The sequence below is a fragment of the Pundamilia nyererei genome, unplaced genomic scaffold, assembly GCF_000239375.1.
Source record: "Pundamilia nyererei isolate P.nyererei 1_Seehausen unplaced genomic scaffold, PunNye1.0 scaffold00013, whole genome shotgun sequence".
Classification (NCBI taxonomy): domain Eukaryota; kingdom Metazoa; phylum Chordata; class Actinopteri; order Cichliformes; family Cichlidae; genus Pundamilia; species Pundamilia nyererei.
The window spans coordinates 6030752-6047318 of NW_005187414.1; the positions used below are offsets into that span (position 1 = coordinate 6030752).

At 41.9% G+C, this 16567-nt stretch overlaps 1 protein-coding gene across 1 annotated transcript; it reads left to right on the forward strand.

The window, feature by feature from the left end:
• Positions 1-690: 690 nt before the first annotated feature.
• On the forward strand, positions 691-16312 carry tmem200a (transmembrane protein 200A). Its single transcript, XM_005725026.2, has 5 exons — positions 691-1258; positions 12521-12658; positions 12884-13101; positions 13179-13342; positions 13942-16312. The coding sequence occupies exons 2-5, from the start codon at positions 12528-12530 to the stop codon at positions 15064-15066; spliced, it is 1638 nt and encodes a 545-aa protein (XP_005725083.1). The 5' UTR covers positions 691-1258; positions 12521-12527; the 3' UTR covers positions 15067-16312.
• Positions 16313-16567: the final 255 nt, after the last annotated feature.

The window sequence follows — 16567 nt, forward strand, 5'->3', positions numbered from 1 at the left end:
GTGTGTGTGTGTGTGTGTGTGTGTAGAAAGAAAAGCTGAGAAGTTGACAAAGACACAGCGCCGAGAGCTGCATCTGAACATCTGATGTCTATTTACATGAAAACCCGGAGAATTAAACGTGCCAGTGCCGCAGTTAGACATAAAAGCATGCTTACTCTTCCTCGGCCTTTTATGGTTACCCAGTTTTTAGACTCCTGCTGCTTACTGCGCCCACAAAGATCTGTAAAACTACTGCAAGCGGATCCATGTTTGTCTTTGCTTAGAAAGCAATGACATGTCCATCTGTTTCCCCTCAGAAATCAGTCTCGCTTCTTGTCTTCTGCGCCCTACACATGCAAGAAAGTGCCCCGCGTGGAAGCCTGCCTGCTTTCCTTTCGTAAACACGCACACGCCCGAAGCGCACACATGCATATAAAAGTGCTACAGCGCGCGTACAACACATTCACCCCCATCCACCTCTCTCTCCCCCCCCTCTCCCTCCTCTTCCTCTCTCACTCGCTCACACATTCTCACAAGCCTATAGCGCTTTTAGAAGAAATGGTTGGAGCTGCCCCTTCTCTCTGCAAGTCAGCGGAATAAAACGCGCTCTACACTTTTCACCAATTTTCTTTACACGAAACTCCTTGCTTCTAAGACGTTTTTTTTAAATTGTTTTTTGTTGTTTTTAAAAAAATATATTTTTTCCTTCTCCCTCTTTACGCAAATTGAAGTTCTTTTTTTCGAAAACAAGGATACCGGGAGTTTTACGCATTACATCGAGCCAGTCGAAGGACGGGTATCATATCAGCTTCCTTTGCTGTCTTTTCTCACAAATAAAACAGAGTTCTCCGCTGGGGAATTACAACCACTTCGTTTAGGACTTTAAATAGGCAGAAAGGATTTTCCTTCAGTCGTAATTAGCGTGCCTCGCCACCCTCCTTGTCTCGAGCGCGCGTACTCTCCATATGGCGTAAAACGTGCCTCGCGCAGGATAAAGTCATCAGAACTGGCACTTTGTAATATTTCAGTCTCACTTGGCGAACCACAGAAGCCCAACGACCATCGTCGTCTCCGTTAATAAGGAGCTTGGATGTCAGCAAATAGTACTGCCGCTTGGGAGTGGAAACGTCTCCTGTCATCTTCATTTTCTCCAGCATGGCATCTCACTGGAAGTAGCCTTCAAAGTGGAAGATGGCTTTTTACTGTCCCTAGGTTATAGCCTAATCCCTCCGCATGCCTAATGGCACACTGACGGTGAAAACTCGGCTTTTGTAAAAAGGTAAGAGCTTAGTTGTGGTTTAAACTCTTCAAGGGGAGACGTATTCAAGCAGATTTAAGCTGACAGTTTTACAGTCTCCCTTTTATTTACATTCATATTTTACAACGCTCAGTGTTAATATTTGAAGAATAAAAAGGTTTAACATCAGCCACAAGCCATCTGAAAGACTGATGAGTGGGGATACGTGTCATCTTACTATTATCATTTTTATGAGCTGTGCTAATCTTTGTGTGGTTTGTTTATTTGCTGTTTTATCTTGGAGGGAATCCTCTGATCATTTTACTGTGCCAAGGCTGAGATGATCCTTTGTTTAGGCCAGCCTGCTGTCTCTTGATTATCATTGGCCAACTGGTAGCCAAGAAAACGTGATGGCATGCATGTAAGCCTCCAAAGATGGATTAAAGATCATTAAAGGTCAAACAATTTTAGTGAGCCTATTGTCAGAAACCTTCAAGCAATATTAGGAGCACACAAAGATGTAACAGTAATATATGACTTTTAATGTCTTTACAAACATTTATGCAATAAACTAGCTCAGTGCTGCACAGTGCATGTACACCAGAGGCTTCTTGTTTCCACATCACACTTGAGTAGGTGGAATACAGACCACGACTGGCTTCTAGTTATGATTTTACAGAGTCGTCTCATCTATACGCACGTTAAACTCGACTTTGAAGTGAACATAGAGAAATGTGATGATTGCCTTTTCATGGGCACATTTCTAAAGATTCAAAAGAAGAAGAATGTGGAGCACTTTAACAGGAGGTGCACCGTCACTGGTTTTATCGTGCAGCGTGAATGAAATGATTTTGAATTAAGAGTCAGCCTCACCTTGAGGGCCGTTTGAAGAACTAGGGTAACTCACTCAGCCAAATGGCTCATAATAAGACAAATTTAGCTGCCAAACACTTTGCAGAGAACTGGATCTGGGTTTAATTTGGGAATAATTAGGAAGTCGAGTGATGTGTTGGTTAATCCTCCGTCACAGATATCGTGCTAACCGGATAATCCTGTTTAAATACCCCCTTTGGTAGGTCAGCAGTTCCTTCAGTTTTTTCACTCCAAAGACCTCCTTGATGAAATAATAAGATCCTTTTGTGTGTGTGGAGAAGAACAAATTCTGGTTTGGGGTTGGAAAAAAATGTTAGTAATCAAATTAAGGAAAGCAACATCACAAATGAATTATTTCATGTTTCAGTCCAGTTTGTCCACCACTGCTGGGGCCAGCTCGCGTCCCAGGATGAGTGTGGGTGACTGACTGACACTCAGAGCTGTGAGGAAGACAGAATGAGTCATTTTAATGGAATCAACAGGGGGCTCACTCCAGTTCATAAACACACAAACATGCACGCTCTTACGCCTGGCATAAGCATCTGATGATTCAATGCAAAACTTAATTCAATTAAGTAGAGAATTTATCACAGGAGGCAATGACACTGAGTCAGCGTGAAGGATATGTGCAAAAAAAGATTTAAAAAAATAAAAGGAGTATGTATCATCAAAATAACGAGGGGAAAAAACAAGATGGTGAAGGGGGTGGATGATTTGACACTCCAGCACTCGCTTCAGAAAATGCACTGCCAAAAGGTCAGCGGGAAAACATAAAGGGACATATTCTCCAGACAGATGACTCACCCCCTGACCATGAGTCTGTAGGAGTGTGGCACTACACAAACACTCATTTCTATCTGTTTTCCTCTTTTTTTCTCTTCTTCTTTTACTTCTGATAGTCTTATCTGTTCCCTTAAGAGCGCCAAGGAAACAGACATAAATCACAGCGGTCCTTTACATTGGAAAGCAGCAGCGCCAGATGCGATAAGGTTAATACGATTCAACAGGGTCTGCACAAAGTCACCTCTGGCTGATTAGACCTCTGCGTGCACAGACTGACTTAACCCACACAGATCTCACTCCAGTGTGCTCTGTTGTACTTGTTAGGCTAGGAAACTTACATCATTTAATTTTTACTACCTTTAGGAGCTTGGTGACTCCCAACCAGGCTTGTTCACTTTAAATTTTCAGCAGTACAATGTTATATTCATATTGATGAGAAGCGTAAGAGTTGCCAATTACTGCATAACGTATTCTCATCTACAACTCGTGCTGTATTTTTCTGCACTATATCCAATCGTTGTAGAAATGTTACAACAAGCAGAGTATGTGACGCTGAAGTGGTTAAAAAAATGATCATGTCGCCAGTTTTTTTCCTTTTCTCACATAATGCTGATCTTGTCAGGGTTCATGTCGTTGTCACTGCTCTTGTTACTTACACCTACTAATTGGCCAAAGTGCCATGTAGCGGGTTCTGAGTTGGACAGCATGAGCTTTTCAAGGTAGGTGAAAAGCAGCAGACAAAAACAAATATTTTGTAGGACGTGCACCAGCACAATTTTTTTTTTTTAGATCAGCAGCTGATCGAGCAGATGTGGGGTGTGTTTCTGGAGCTGAGTGTGACCTCTGAACTTTCTGGAAAGGCAACTAGAGAACATGTCAGGAGTGAACAAAGTGGATTACTGAAACATCTGGCTGCATGAAAGAGATTTGTTCCCGGTGTGTATGCAGGGCACAGCATGCATAATCCATGTGTCTTCACTTTCACAGTCACTAAATGCCTGGAGAAGCAGAGAAGTCATCTGTAAGAGATCACACTAGCTAGTCCATATTACACTTGTACAGTGTTCTATAAAATACTACTATGTGCTCCTACCATAGCTAGCATAAAAGGTGGATGTAGTGACTGTGACATCACCCTCAACATGAGTTTCTGAAGCCACATTTTGAAACCTCGACATGAGTGTTTTGGTTTTGTTGCTATCGTGGTTGCAAACAATAGGATGTGATGAAGGGGGCAGGTCTGACTGTGAAGCCACACGCTTATTTAGCCAATATGACTTGTGATTGCCAATTCCGTAGCCATTGTAGGTATAGCACAGATAATTCAGTTTTTTTGAAACATGGTATCATCAAGATTTACAAACTGGATGCAATTTTTATTCAAAATAAACATAAGACATTCTCCCACTTAAATAGAACCAGAAATCTTTTTTGCAACCACATCTATCGCCATTTGGCAGCCTTCAGACACAATGCAAGCTCTTACAATTACAGTCAGTCAGTGTTTTGACTGTGTTTTTGGAGCCAAATATTATCTTATATGAATGTGAAGGTGACATTTATACTAGGCAGCTTGATAAGTAAACACCATTCAGAAAATATAAGAGTCCAACACACAGACACACACATATCAACTATTTAGTGCAAAATTCCACTCACCAAGTGATGCGTGCAAATTTCTGGGATGGTCTGTACTGCACAGCAAGCCATAATGTTTTGACAGACAATCCATTAAAAATGCTCCAACAGGCTTAAAGAGCATGCACGCACACACACACATACACTGAAGAGGTGCAGTTTAATGACTGGCAGTAGTGGACGAAGCCTAGCAGAAACTAACTGGCTCCAGAGCCCGTGCCGGGACACCTATCAGTCAAGGCAGCCATGAACCTATGTCAATTATCCAGGTGACAAAAACAAAACTTCCCCTCAGTCAGAGTTGTTATGAGTTATGAGGAGGCAATTCATATTTTGCACCCGGCTGTAAATGTGCTTTGTAGATCTATAATTTTGGACATTGAGAGTCTGTGGAGCCAACCTCAAGTGGAAAATTTGTTATAGTTGTGCATCGTTCTTCCACCTCCCGAGGCACCTGTTTGTTAAATTAATAAATTGTGTAAACTGCTAATATGTCGTGTTTTTTCAGACTTAAATCATCCAATCAAATAAATGGCACCAAACAAGAGTTAATAGCAGAACAATCTGTTTGGCTTTGGCACAGAAAATTTGGCACATTTTTGATGGGTGCAACCCCTATACTCAACTCTGCTCATGCATTTTATACTGTTTGTATAAGATTTATCGCCAAGAAACATTGTTACAGCATTGTTACATCAACCAAACGCAACATTTCCTTACTTTTTTGCTAAGTTTATACCCATCTTCATCCAGTCCAAGACATTTTGGCTTCTATTTAGTGAGTGATCCTTATTGTGTTTTATTAATCTGTTGCTTAGCGCTAATCGGCTGATATCTGTGTTATATACAGTTTATGATAACAGCCTATTGACTCTGCTCGAGAGCAGAGGAGGATCTAACTTGAACGGGCAGAGCTACGAGAGAAGCAAATAAATTGGCAAGCAGTAAATTCATTCTTATCAAATTAAGTCAGCCTTTTTCACTCTTTCATGAATTACATTATTGTCACCATTAGCGTAGGTGTACAATGAATCTGAAGTGCTTTATTTTGACATGGGAATAATAAAAAAAAACTACAAAAAAAGCTTGATGGTATAATTGTTTAAGCTTTTTAAGCCAAAAGGACAGAACACAAAGATCTGATTTTGTTCACTTTTTTTGTTCTTAACCCCTGCAAGTTAATTTCCATCACGACTGGCTCGAGAGCATTAAGTGAACTACATTTTAATATTCTGAATACTTGCAAAACTATTAAAAAGTCATAATTATATTCACTGAATTAAAATAAAACCACGCTATTAAGTCGTGCTGGTGTGTTGTTACCATGTTAGACTCTCAGCTCCATGCGATTATGGCAGATGACCTTAACTTCAGCAGCGGGGGGGGGCTTCATCTGTCTCTGCATTTTCATGGCCTCAGTTAACCTCAGCAGAGAACTTTACGGCATAAACAAAAACAAATGACCCACTATAATTGTAACAGGAGACATGCAACATTGGATGCCAGATTTTCCCTCCCTAGCAAGCTCCATTTTTATCCTCCTGCTCATTCCTCTCTCATTACATCTCTCCTTGCCTCTTTCCTTCGTACTCCATCTGTGTCCATATTCAAGTTCTTTCTCCATGACATGTCAGCGCACACTTCACTGCAGTGAGTCATTTGAAACAAACTTTCTTCAGCATGCTCAGAGTACAAAAAATAAAAAGTCTCTGGAGTTTGTTAAATGTAGATCAAAGTGTCTCCTGTAGTCGCTTACTCCCTGTCTCCTTCCTCTGGCTGTGTCTCCTTCCAGTCTCACATCTTTACTCTCCCTTCAGCTTCTCAGTTTCTCCTTCTATCCCACCTGTCATGTTCTCGTTCCTCTTCCACGCTGCATCATTTCCTCTCTAATGTGAGGATTTAGAGAAAGCTGGGTTGTAGAGCCTTAGCACAAATCGCATAAACAAGATGTAACTGAAACCCTGAAGGTAGCTGTGAAAAAAAAGAAAAGAAATATAGGTCTCCGGTGTGTCCCTTTCAGATTTAAAAGTCTCCAGCATCCTTTCCTTCCCTCCCCCTCTTAATCAAACCTCTTTCACGCAGAGGTAGAGGTGGAAACAACTTAAAGGTCAACAAGTCAAAACTGGCTTAAAATAATGCATGGGGAATGCCCCTGTGTTGATAGTACACATGCTAATGATGCACCTGTCATCCCAGTGCACACAGCTGGCAGTTGCTATGGAAACGTGTCACCTAGCAGCAGCATATAGTTGCTATAGGGACAATATATCACGTGGCGTCACCTATAGATTAGCTGTTATCGACATTATCACACTACAAAAAAAGGAGGTGTTACAATGAGCCGAGGGAACTCTCTGCCCTGAGAGATGTGATGCATCTATTTAAAACGTCTCCAAATGCTTAAATAACTTCACAGAGAATGAGTTCGCTTCCTGAAAGGGTGGGGCAAATTGCTTTGATATGTTTTCGTGCCTTACCGAAAGCACGCAAAGATAAACCTGCTGCAGCAATTTAGCAATTACTAAGGTGATCACACGAGGCCTGATTTATTATTCATTTTAGACCGATTTAGAAAACTGCCCAGCAAGGCAGCGGACTGGAAACGAAGCAGCGGGTTTTTGCACAAGTTTTGTGTGTTTCATCACTGTTTAAGCAACAAGATCACAGTAAGTCTTTAAAATAGAAGAAGAAGGAGGACATGAACTGAATGCATGTGGCGAGCTCGATTACTGAATGCTAACTTTCATCTCTTTTGGTCACTGCACATGGAAAGCCTTTATGTGTCAAAGCCTGAGTGCATTCTCATTAGGCTGCTGGTGTTATCTGTGTGACAGCACTTCTTCTTTTCTGCTCCACTTGTTTTTTTTTTGTTGATGTTGTTTTTTTGTTTTTTTACTCCAGTCTTGTTAAAACTATGGATGCACTCAGCTTGTTTTCGTTTGCGGTCTTTTCACGGCTGTCAGGAAAAGCATTTTTACCCTCCTCTTGTTTTCGTCAGGCTTTTTTTTAATGCTCTTTCGATCACTCATCACCCCCACTTTGTCCCAGAACAGTTGTTCCCTTTTTTTTGTCCCTCTGTGGTGAAAGCATGACTCAGTGTTGCACCTTACATGAACTGATGTAAATAAATATACTCCATCCTCATTCTTTTTCTGTTCTTGCATTCCTTTTGTCATCTATCCTCTACTTTCTACTCCTAACTCCAACTCTCGCTACCCTTCTTCTTTGCCACCGCCGTCCATCCTTTTTCCTCCTGGTTTGGTAAACCGAGGAAATCTCTCCCGTTGCTCTTGAAACATTTGTGTGGGTTCCTGTTTGACGCACACCGAGGAGCGAAGGGGAGAGAATCAGGGAGAGAGAGAGAGGCAGAGTGAGGGGGAGCACAGAAAACCTGAGAAAAGTGGCTGGTTGTGTTTGTCCTTGTGTGATTCACCATCTGTGGTGGAGAGCGCTCTCTTACAGCAGTTTTTTTTTTCAACCAATAAGATGATTGACATGAAAAATACATTAAAATGTGAGAAGGAGAAAAGAGGGTAGGAGGAGAGAACGTCTGGTCTTGTGTGTGATTCACAGTTACTTTGAATACTAAAAGCTTTGTCTGATTTTGAATATTAAATCTGACTTCATTGCTTTCAGATATGCAGAAGAAAAGAAAGGAAGGAAGGAAAGGAGGGAGGGAGGGAGGGATAGAGCGAAACAGGAAAGTGACCGAATAAAATTCAATTAAAATTAGATACAGATTAAAAATAGATCGAAGAGGACAGAGGGTGGGAGGGAAGAGAGAGACAAACAAAGAGAGCGATAAGATGAGAAAGTAAGCTGGGGTGGAGAAAGAATGAAAGTAGGAGAAAGCAAACATTATTCAGGGTCACAACCAGAATGCATTAGCACACAGACAGCGGGTGAGAATGGAAGCGAGGGGGGGAGATTTACAAATTGTGCCTTCTTGGAAGAAAAAGGAAGACAGGATGGACACGTGGAAGCAAAAAAAAGAAAAGGGAAGGTCATTGGTGTATTATCATTCCCATGCTAAATCTGTGTGATCCTTTATATATACAGACATGTGCACATGCCCGAAGGCTGACATACTGTTTACAAACCTGGGAACCAAATAACTTTGTAACACATGACTACACAGAACATGTGCCTATGGTACATAAAAGTAAGTAATACAGAAAGAATGACATCACATTTGTTCTAAGTCAGGCAATGGGTCATTAAAGTATTCTTTATATTCTTCTGAATATGCCTGTGATCATGAAATAATAAATACATAAGCGAGCATGTCTGATAGCACTCAGAAAGCAGAGAGAGAGGGCCATGCTAAAACTGACATTTCATGACATTTGTCTTATTATAATACGATGACGTCAGCTGGAGCTGTTATTGGTCTATCGTCACACAAAACTGGAAAATTATATCTTGAAAACTGTGGACGCTAGACTGCTGACAAACAGGCAAATGGAACTGATTGCATACTCCCTGCCTTTGGGGGTAGAAGTGTTTCAAGTGCACCATTATTAGTACAATCTACTCAGTGCTTTATACATTTACACTAGACATTTGGCCTCAAGTTATTTGCTGGTAAGCTTGTTTGTGAAATGAAAGTTTATATTACTAAAGCTACTTTTGACTGCTCCCTTGCTGCAAAGGGTCACCACAGCAGCTAGCTTCCTGAACCATCCCTTAAGGGGATTTGTGTGTGTCTAGCTGGAATTGAACAAAGAGCCATATGCCTGCCAATCAAATGTGTTAACCTCTACACCATAAGATAATCTACCGTAGCTTTAAATAATTGTGTTGCACAACGTTAAGATCATCATTCATCAGTATCACAGCTGTTGTTTCTCCTGTTTAAAGGTTCCAGAAAAAGAGAAAACCAAAATGCAGCTAACTGGGGGAAGGTCCAAAACCCAAAGTGAGGACTCAGCGATGTAAACGGAGTACATAAGAGTCAGGAAAAATAAGTATGTGATGCATCATGTGAGAACCCAGCTAAGGTTCAAAGACAACAAAACAAAACAAGAAAAATAGATTTAACCATATTTGTTTATTTTTTCCATGAATTGTTAACTGAAAAACTGTGCAGAAACTGTTCAAAAAAAAACTACAGTCTTATTCAATATTGGAGACAATGAACTTGTGAAATATTGGAATGTCCAGTTGCTGCCAAAATTCATCATTGTATGGCTGTTTTTGTGCTCAGGTGGGTTAACAGCACATACAAGTCAAATGTATTATTTTTAAAAAGCCCTGTTTGGGATTATCTTCTCATGGACCGTCGCATACTTCCAGCACAGCTGCTAGTTTTAGATCACTCAATTGGAGTACAACTTTGTTACGTTGTCGTGGAGAAGCGAGGAGTCAAACCTGTGTGGCCAAAGAAACAAAAAACAGGTTCTTTTTTTCTTTCTGTTTTAAGTGCCGACACATTATGGCATGAACAGTAGCACAGGTTCTGGATGTTGTTCTTCAAACATCAGGATGTTACAGCAGAGCTCTGCATTAATAGCTTCACAAATTCACATCGCACAACCTTGTGGGAAAGGCGAGTATGCTCCTGATCCTGCTCTTGACCTTATGTGCTTCCTTCAGGCGTGGACACTCTGTCCTCTTCAAGTAAAAAGTGGTGAAAACTAGGGGTGCAACGATACACAAAATTCACGGCTCGGTTCGATACTTTGGTGTCACAGTTCAATATTTTTTCGATACAAAAAAATGTTCATGCCTTTTTAATTTGTCATTTATTAAAATTATAAATATATATTTTAACTCAAGTACAGTTTTTAAATTTAATGTAAACAACAAAATAATAAATCTATCTGATCGAGAAATCACTCATCTTTGGAAAAGAGAGTTTATTACAGAGAAAGGGCTCTTTCCAAAATAAAAGCTACACTATACGCTTCTTCTGGGGTATATTCTCAGCAGCATATTAAACATATCAGGTCCCCATAAGGAGAATCATGTGCTAACGGCTGTCTAAATGACTCGGGTAAAGTTTGTAGCATGTGTGCTTGTTGTTTTTGTCTGCTTCCACTTGTCTTTGCACTACGATGATGTCGGCGTAAATGTGCAGTCATATTCATTGTGTTCCCACTAGTGCTGTCAGCGTTAATCTCGTTAAAATGACATTAACCCCATAACGCGGCAAATTTCCGTTAACAAGTTACCGCAGATCGCCCCGTGCGTAGGGCTGGACGGCGTCAACACGTTAACAAGCTAATTGCGCTAACGCACTAGTTCCCACCAATTGAGCATTGCGTGGCACATCCGACATACTGTTTTACTTTTGTCCATGACACGCTTACCATCAGGGTCATGCTTCACATGAAAACCAAGATAGTTCCAAAGGCCACATCTGAATGAGGGTGGGGGAGGTTCAATTTGCCATGTTGCAACGAGCTTAGCTTCTGTCTTGCTAGCTTGCGCTGCGCTCAGTGGATCTGCGCTCGACAGAGCAGCCTAGGCGGAGTAGTCGAACGCAGATCCACTGAACGCTCAACACAAAATTTTGTATTGTTCGATACACATGCGTACCGAACCGAAAGCACTGTATCGAACGGTTCGATATCGATACGAGTATTGTTGCACCCCTAGTGAAAACGTTGGGTCTTGCAGGGAGACTTAATTATGAGCAGCAGCAGTGGGCCTCCATACTAAGCATGGGTCAGTTTGAAAGACAAGTTGATGCTTTTTTTTCTCTGTGCAAGTTTGAGGATGTGAGTTCCTGAAAGCAGTCTGGAGGCGCTTGAGAGGGCAGGATGATACTCAGAACTTTGATCACACTTCACATAAACTGGGTGATTGACCTACTGATTACCTTTGGGGGCTGTAGTCTGATAGAAAACCCTATAAACATCACAAATAAAATTAGCAGGAGAAAACCAGCGGTTGTTCGCTGCTAATTTTTACAGGGCTCGCTCTGAACTGCTGAGCTGTTTTCACATTTTCATCTGAAATTTGCATTTAAATTCAGTACCAAGGTCACTCAGCAACAAATTCAGTCAATGTAATCCTCTTCATGCGCAACAGGACAATGCTAATGTTCATGTGAGGTCAGATTAACAGTCATTTAGACCCAAATGAGTGCTTTCAAAATAAACCTGTGTTCGTTTAAGCCCCCTTCCTTTAATAACAATAATAGATGTATGAGCAGCTGGTGAGCCCAGAGACCATGATTCATTCGAATGTTATGACAGAATTAAGGCGATGTATTTTATTAAAATCTATAACAGCTTTTAAAAAAAATGCAAATAACAACAGGAGAAAAAACAATAAACATGCAAAAGCAATAAATACAGGATGTGAATCAGAATGAAACACACTACCCAAGACTCAAATCACAAGCCAAGTATGCTTTTGGGGTTTGTTTCCTTTACATCCTGCAAGCATCCTGCAGGCCTGAATGTACAGCTTCATGTGCATGCACACTTGCACACTTGTCCCCATGATCGTCCTGAAGACTGACAACAGGCAGCCGAACAAAACATGAGCAGAGCAGGCTGTTGTGCTGCTTGGTGTGCTTACATCTGTATCACTGTTAGGCTCTAAAGAGTATTTCTGGGACTTGGAAAGATGCTAAAACACGCTTTCGTCATGACACACTTTCCCCGTTAGCAAAAAAATAAATAAAACAGCTTTGAAAAAGTGCATGAGGTGACACATCAGCTTTAAATCACACAAACAGAGCTGTGATCTGCACAACTGTGGGAGACGGTGTGCTACTGACTATTACGTGTCTTACACATCATATATTAGGACTACCTGGGAGACTGTGACTATGCTGAAACACATGTGCATCTGTGTTTTGATACAGTTGTGTTTTTTCCTCACTGTGACTATACTGTGCATACCTATGCCAAATACATCTTTTTTTAGCAGCAGCATCTTGTAATTGTATGCACCAAGGCCCTAACAATCTCTTAGCAACAAACTGTAAACCAGTAATGTGGATACTGATTAGACAGTAGAATTTAAAAGTCATTAACTCCTAATTTGTGTCTGCAGGTGAAGAATGACTGCAGCGGCAGGTGTGCTAACAGGCTTGGCCAAGCTAAAGCGCCAGGACTCTGCTCGCTCTCAGCATCGGCCCGTACCACCGACATCGCCGGGCCTGGGACACGCCGCCCCCGAGGCCGCTCCTAGGTGATTGTCATGTGCATTCATTTTAACACAGTAGACAGAACTATAAATTAGCCTTTTAAATTGCTGCCTCTGCAGCAGGAAAGAGGATATTGTCACAAAAGCTAATGTGTATTGGTGAAATTGCTTCTGCAGTCTCTGAAAATTTGCTGTATTTGTTACCCATTGCTGTTAAACTGTTACCTCCAAAAATCCGTTTGTGTTTTCTTGCCATCCTTTTTCATTTAGGAAGAGGAAGAGGCGCACCGATGTCGTAGTGGTGCGAGGTAGACTCCGTCTCTACTCTGCATCTGGGTTTTTCCTCCTTCTGGGACTAATCATCTTGGCCATAGGGATTGGCATGGCGACGCTAGGTTACTGGCCTCACAGTAAAGCCATACTCGCTGGAGGAGGAACTGGAGTCAAGACAGAAAAGGATGCAGCCAATGCAAGCCACAATGGGCAAGGTGAAGAAGGGTGACTAGAAATCTGCTGGCAAAAGTTTGTTCCTCTCATGGCTCATCTCGCTGTTTTGTGGTTTTAGGTACGCCTTCCAAGGAGACTGAGAGCGCTCTGATGCGATTCCTAGAACAGCATCTTCACTCTGAGAGGATGAAGATGCTTGGGCCCTTCACCATGGGCATTGGGATTTTTATTTTCATCTGTGCTAATGCAATACTTCACGAAAACAGAGACAGGGAAACCAAGGTAAGGCTGAAATCATCGCTTCAGGATGCGCACAGTCGAAATACTCAAACACTGTATGGGAAACAAAGAAGTTGGAAGGTTTTTGTGGGTAATGCAACTTTAGTTTTTGCATAATTTGCTTCAAAAGTAGGTTCTTTAGCAATATTTCCATCAAATGTTTCTAAATTTAAAAGCCAGAACTTGTAGTTAATATTTCTTCCCTGTCACTGATTCTTGTTTCTGTCCCTCCTCCACTCTCTACAAAATAAAGGGCATGTACACTCTAGTCATCCATATTCATCATCTCCATAACATGCAGATCAGACTTCTCCCAGTCTCCTTCCACCTTTAGCTCTGCAATTTTCCCTCTGATTAAATTCACTCTGTTTCCATGCTCTCTTCTTCTCTCCTTTGATTCAATTATCCCTCTCCTTCTCCCTTCCCTTTACTGGTAATCCTTGTGAGAAACATGTCCCCCAAGGCCACACGGTGGCAACGTGCACAAATTTAAAACTACAGGGAGATAATGTGTTTTAATGAAACGCTTCAAATATTTTCAGGTAATCTAAAATAAATGCTGCTGCTTCTACTTCTGCTAATACGATTTTCATTTGCTGTAGATCATCCATATGAGAGACATGTACTCCACAGTCATCGATATCCACCGCCTCAGGCAGAAAGAGCAAAAGCAACACCAACACCGGAACAGCACCTGTGTGAGAGAAGTCGGAGATCTTCGAGTCTTCGGCTGCGATACTGCCGCACGGTTAGCCAGCAACTCTCTCCTAGCTTTCTCTCGTGCTGGAAGCATTGCCGGAGGAGGGAGAGGTTCTACAGAAGAGGAGGAGGTGTTGTTAGGGGATGAGGAGTATCACAGACGTAGAGAACAGGCTAAGATGGATTGTAACTTTGCAGGGCTATTGGCACCCCTCTATAAGGATCGCCCATTTTATGGCCCCGGGGTCGGGCTGGTTCATTCGGATTCCATGCGTCACCAGTGGTCAGCGGATGGAGATGGAGAGAGGGGAGGACACCATGCACGCTCTATTGTCTCCTCCTCTATCTCTGCATTTACACTCCCTGTTATAAAACTCAACAACTGTGTTATTGATGAGCCGGAGATGGAGGCAATAACTGAAGAGGACAGAGGAGGAGAGAGAAGAGAAGGAGAGAGGTTGCAGCCTCTGACCTCTGTGGAGTCTCTGGTGGTTCCCGTGGCATCCGTTGCCAAGGCCTCCAAACCACCGGGCCTACACAGGAGTAACTCCGCCTCCTCCTCATCCCGCTGCTCCTCCTTATCCTCGTCCTCCCTCTCCCCTGCTCCCTCCTCTACCTCAGGCTGCTGGCTTTCCCCGGGAGCAGCAAAGAGTGACTTTGGCTCCAACTCCTCTCTGCACATGCTCAACAGCCATTCCAAATCTCTGGACTTGGAGCGCAGACCGAGTATGCTTAGCGTAAACCCAGAGCAGCGGAAGCACCCCAGCTGGCCCCGACTTGACCGCAGCAACAGCAGCCGTAGTAACAGCGGCAGTCGGGGCAGCACCAAAGGCTACAAGCGGCTGGAGGACAGAGAAGAACAAGGAGATCGGCTCTTGGAGGTGTCACAGTCTGTGGCAGAGAGGCGCGACTATAGTAAGCGCGAGAAGCTGCTAATGATATCCAGGTCGCATAATAACCTGAGCTTTGAGCATGATGAGTTTAATAGCAGCACACTGAAGAGAGGCAGCTCTGAGACTCGGTTCTGATCGCACTGAACTAGAGGTTGATGACAGTTCTGTCCTGTTCTGTAAATTGCCCTCCACACAGTATGAATGTACAGCTTGTGCTGGAGGAAACTGACAAGTTTAATGGCTACACTGTGCAGAGAGGAAACTCAAGCAGTTTCAAGAAAGCCTGTTTTTATGAGCAGCAGGTTGTAGAGTAATGGAACAACTTGCACTGTGAAAGAGTTCAGGTCTATTGTCAGTCAGACACAATGGGTCTACTGCATTAGGGTGACATTAGTTGATCTACGACAGTGATTCCTAATCCAGGGCACATCTGCGGTAGGTTAGCCAAGGAGTATATGAAAAGACTAGCTCAGCTGTTACCATTAAATAAAAGAATTAGTGGACCTGAGGAACTTTAGGCAGTGAAGGGAAAACTTCGAATAAGTAGAAATGTTTACAAAAGATAAAATGGTTAAAAGTGATTGAAAGTGGATAACTCGCTAAGTGAGTAGTAGCGAGTAGTAATAGTTGGAACTATTAGCCAACAGCATGCACAAAGAAATGATGTTATGAGCTAAACAGGATGGATAACAAGCTGAAATACTGTACAGTAGCTAGCTAAATTCATAAATGTTGTCAATTATTTTGCTGATGCTACTAAATTCTCATCTTTCAGTATTGATTAATCCAATGAAATATCAATACAAAAGTAGGCTGAAAGAATTTGAATTGTTACCTTAACATAAAAGTAAGATTGCTAGCCATATAAATAAATAGGGGAAATTGGTCAATTGTCTGTGAAAATACTGGATAAATGATTAAAATAGTCATCTAATAGTCCTGGACTAATCATTGAGAAATTTGAACATGAAGGGTTTAACCAAGGAAGAGTTTTTTCAGTCCAGAGGGGTGAACTACAATGTGAGATTAATGGGTTAGCAAGCGATGTTAAGATAAAAGTCAGAGTATTCTGTGTCATGACTTTTACCTGGATAAATCACCATGGTTACTTGTGCTAAATCACCATGGTTACTTATGCTGAACACAAAACTTATTTTGTTTTGTTAGGACAGCTAAGGCAAAGAAAGCCTGACTGGGTTGAACATCCTGTGTAGTATACTCCTCAGGACTGTTGGGATATGTAAGATGAAAAAGGTTGGATAAATGAAAAAAGCTCATTTGCATTAATGAGCTTGAAAGTCTATATTTGGTATGAGCACCATTATTCATCACACAGCCTGAACTCTTTTAGGCATGTTTTGTTATTATATCTTTAAGTTGTGTTCAGGAATAGTTCTCCAGGCTCCTTTAGGGATATTCAAAGATCTTCTTTGGATGTTGGCTGCCTTTCATTGTGCTCTTTGTCAAGATGATCCCACTCTGTTTCAGTAATGTTGATGTCCGGGCTCTGGGGAGGCCAATCCATGACTGATAGTGTTTCACTGTGTATTTTTCCATCCATATATGCTTTAAGGGCACTGCATTGGCAGTGTGTTTGGGGTCATTGTCATGCTGAAAACTTAAGCTGTTGCCAATC

What these genes read in the sequence shown, in the direction of transcription:
- tmem200a (XM_005725026.2), top strand. Translation starts at nt 12,528, where the DNA reads ATGACTGCAGCGGCAGGTGTGCTAACAGGCTTGGCCAAGCTAAAGCGC. An exon ending in GCCCCCGAGGCCGCTCCTAG is followed by an intron (nt 12,659 to 12,883) that starts GTGATTGTCATG and finishes TTTTTCATTTAG; the next exon opens with GAAGAGGAAGAGGCGCACCG. An exon ending in ACAGAGACAGGGAAACCAAG is followed by an intron (nt 13,343 to 13,941) that starts GTAAGGCTGAAA and finishes CATTTGCTGTAG; the next exon opens with ATCATCCATATGAGAGACAT.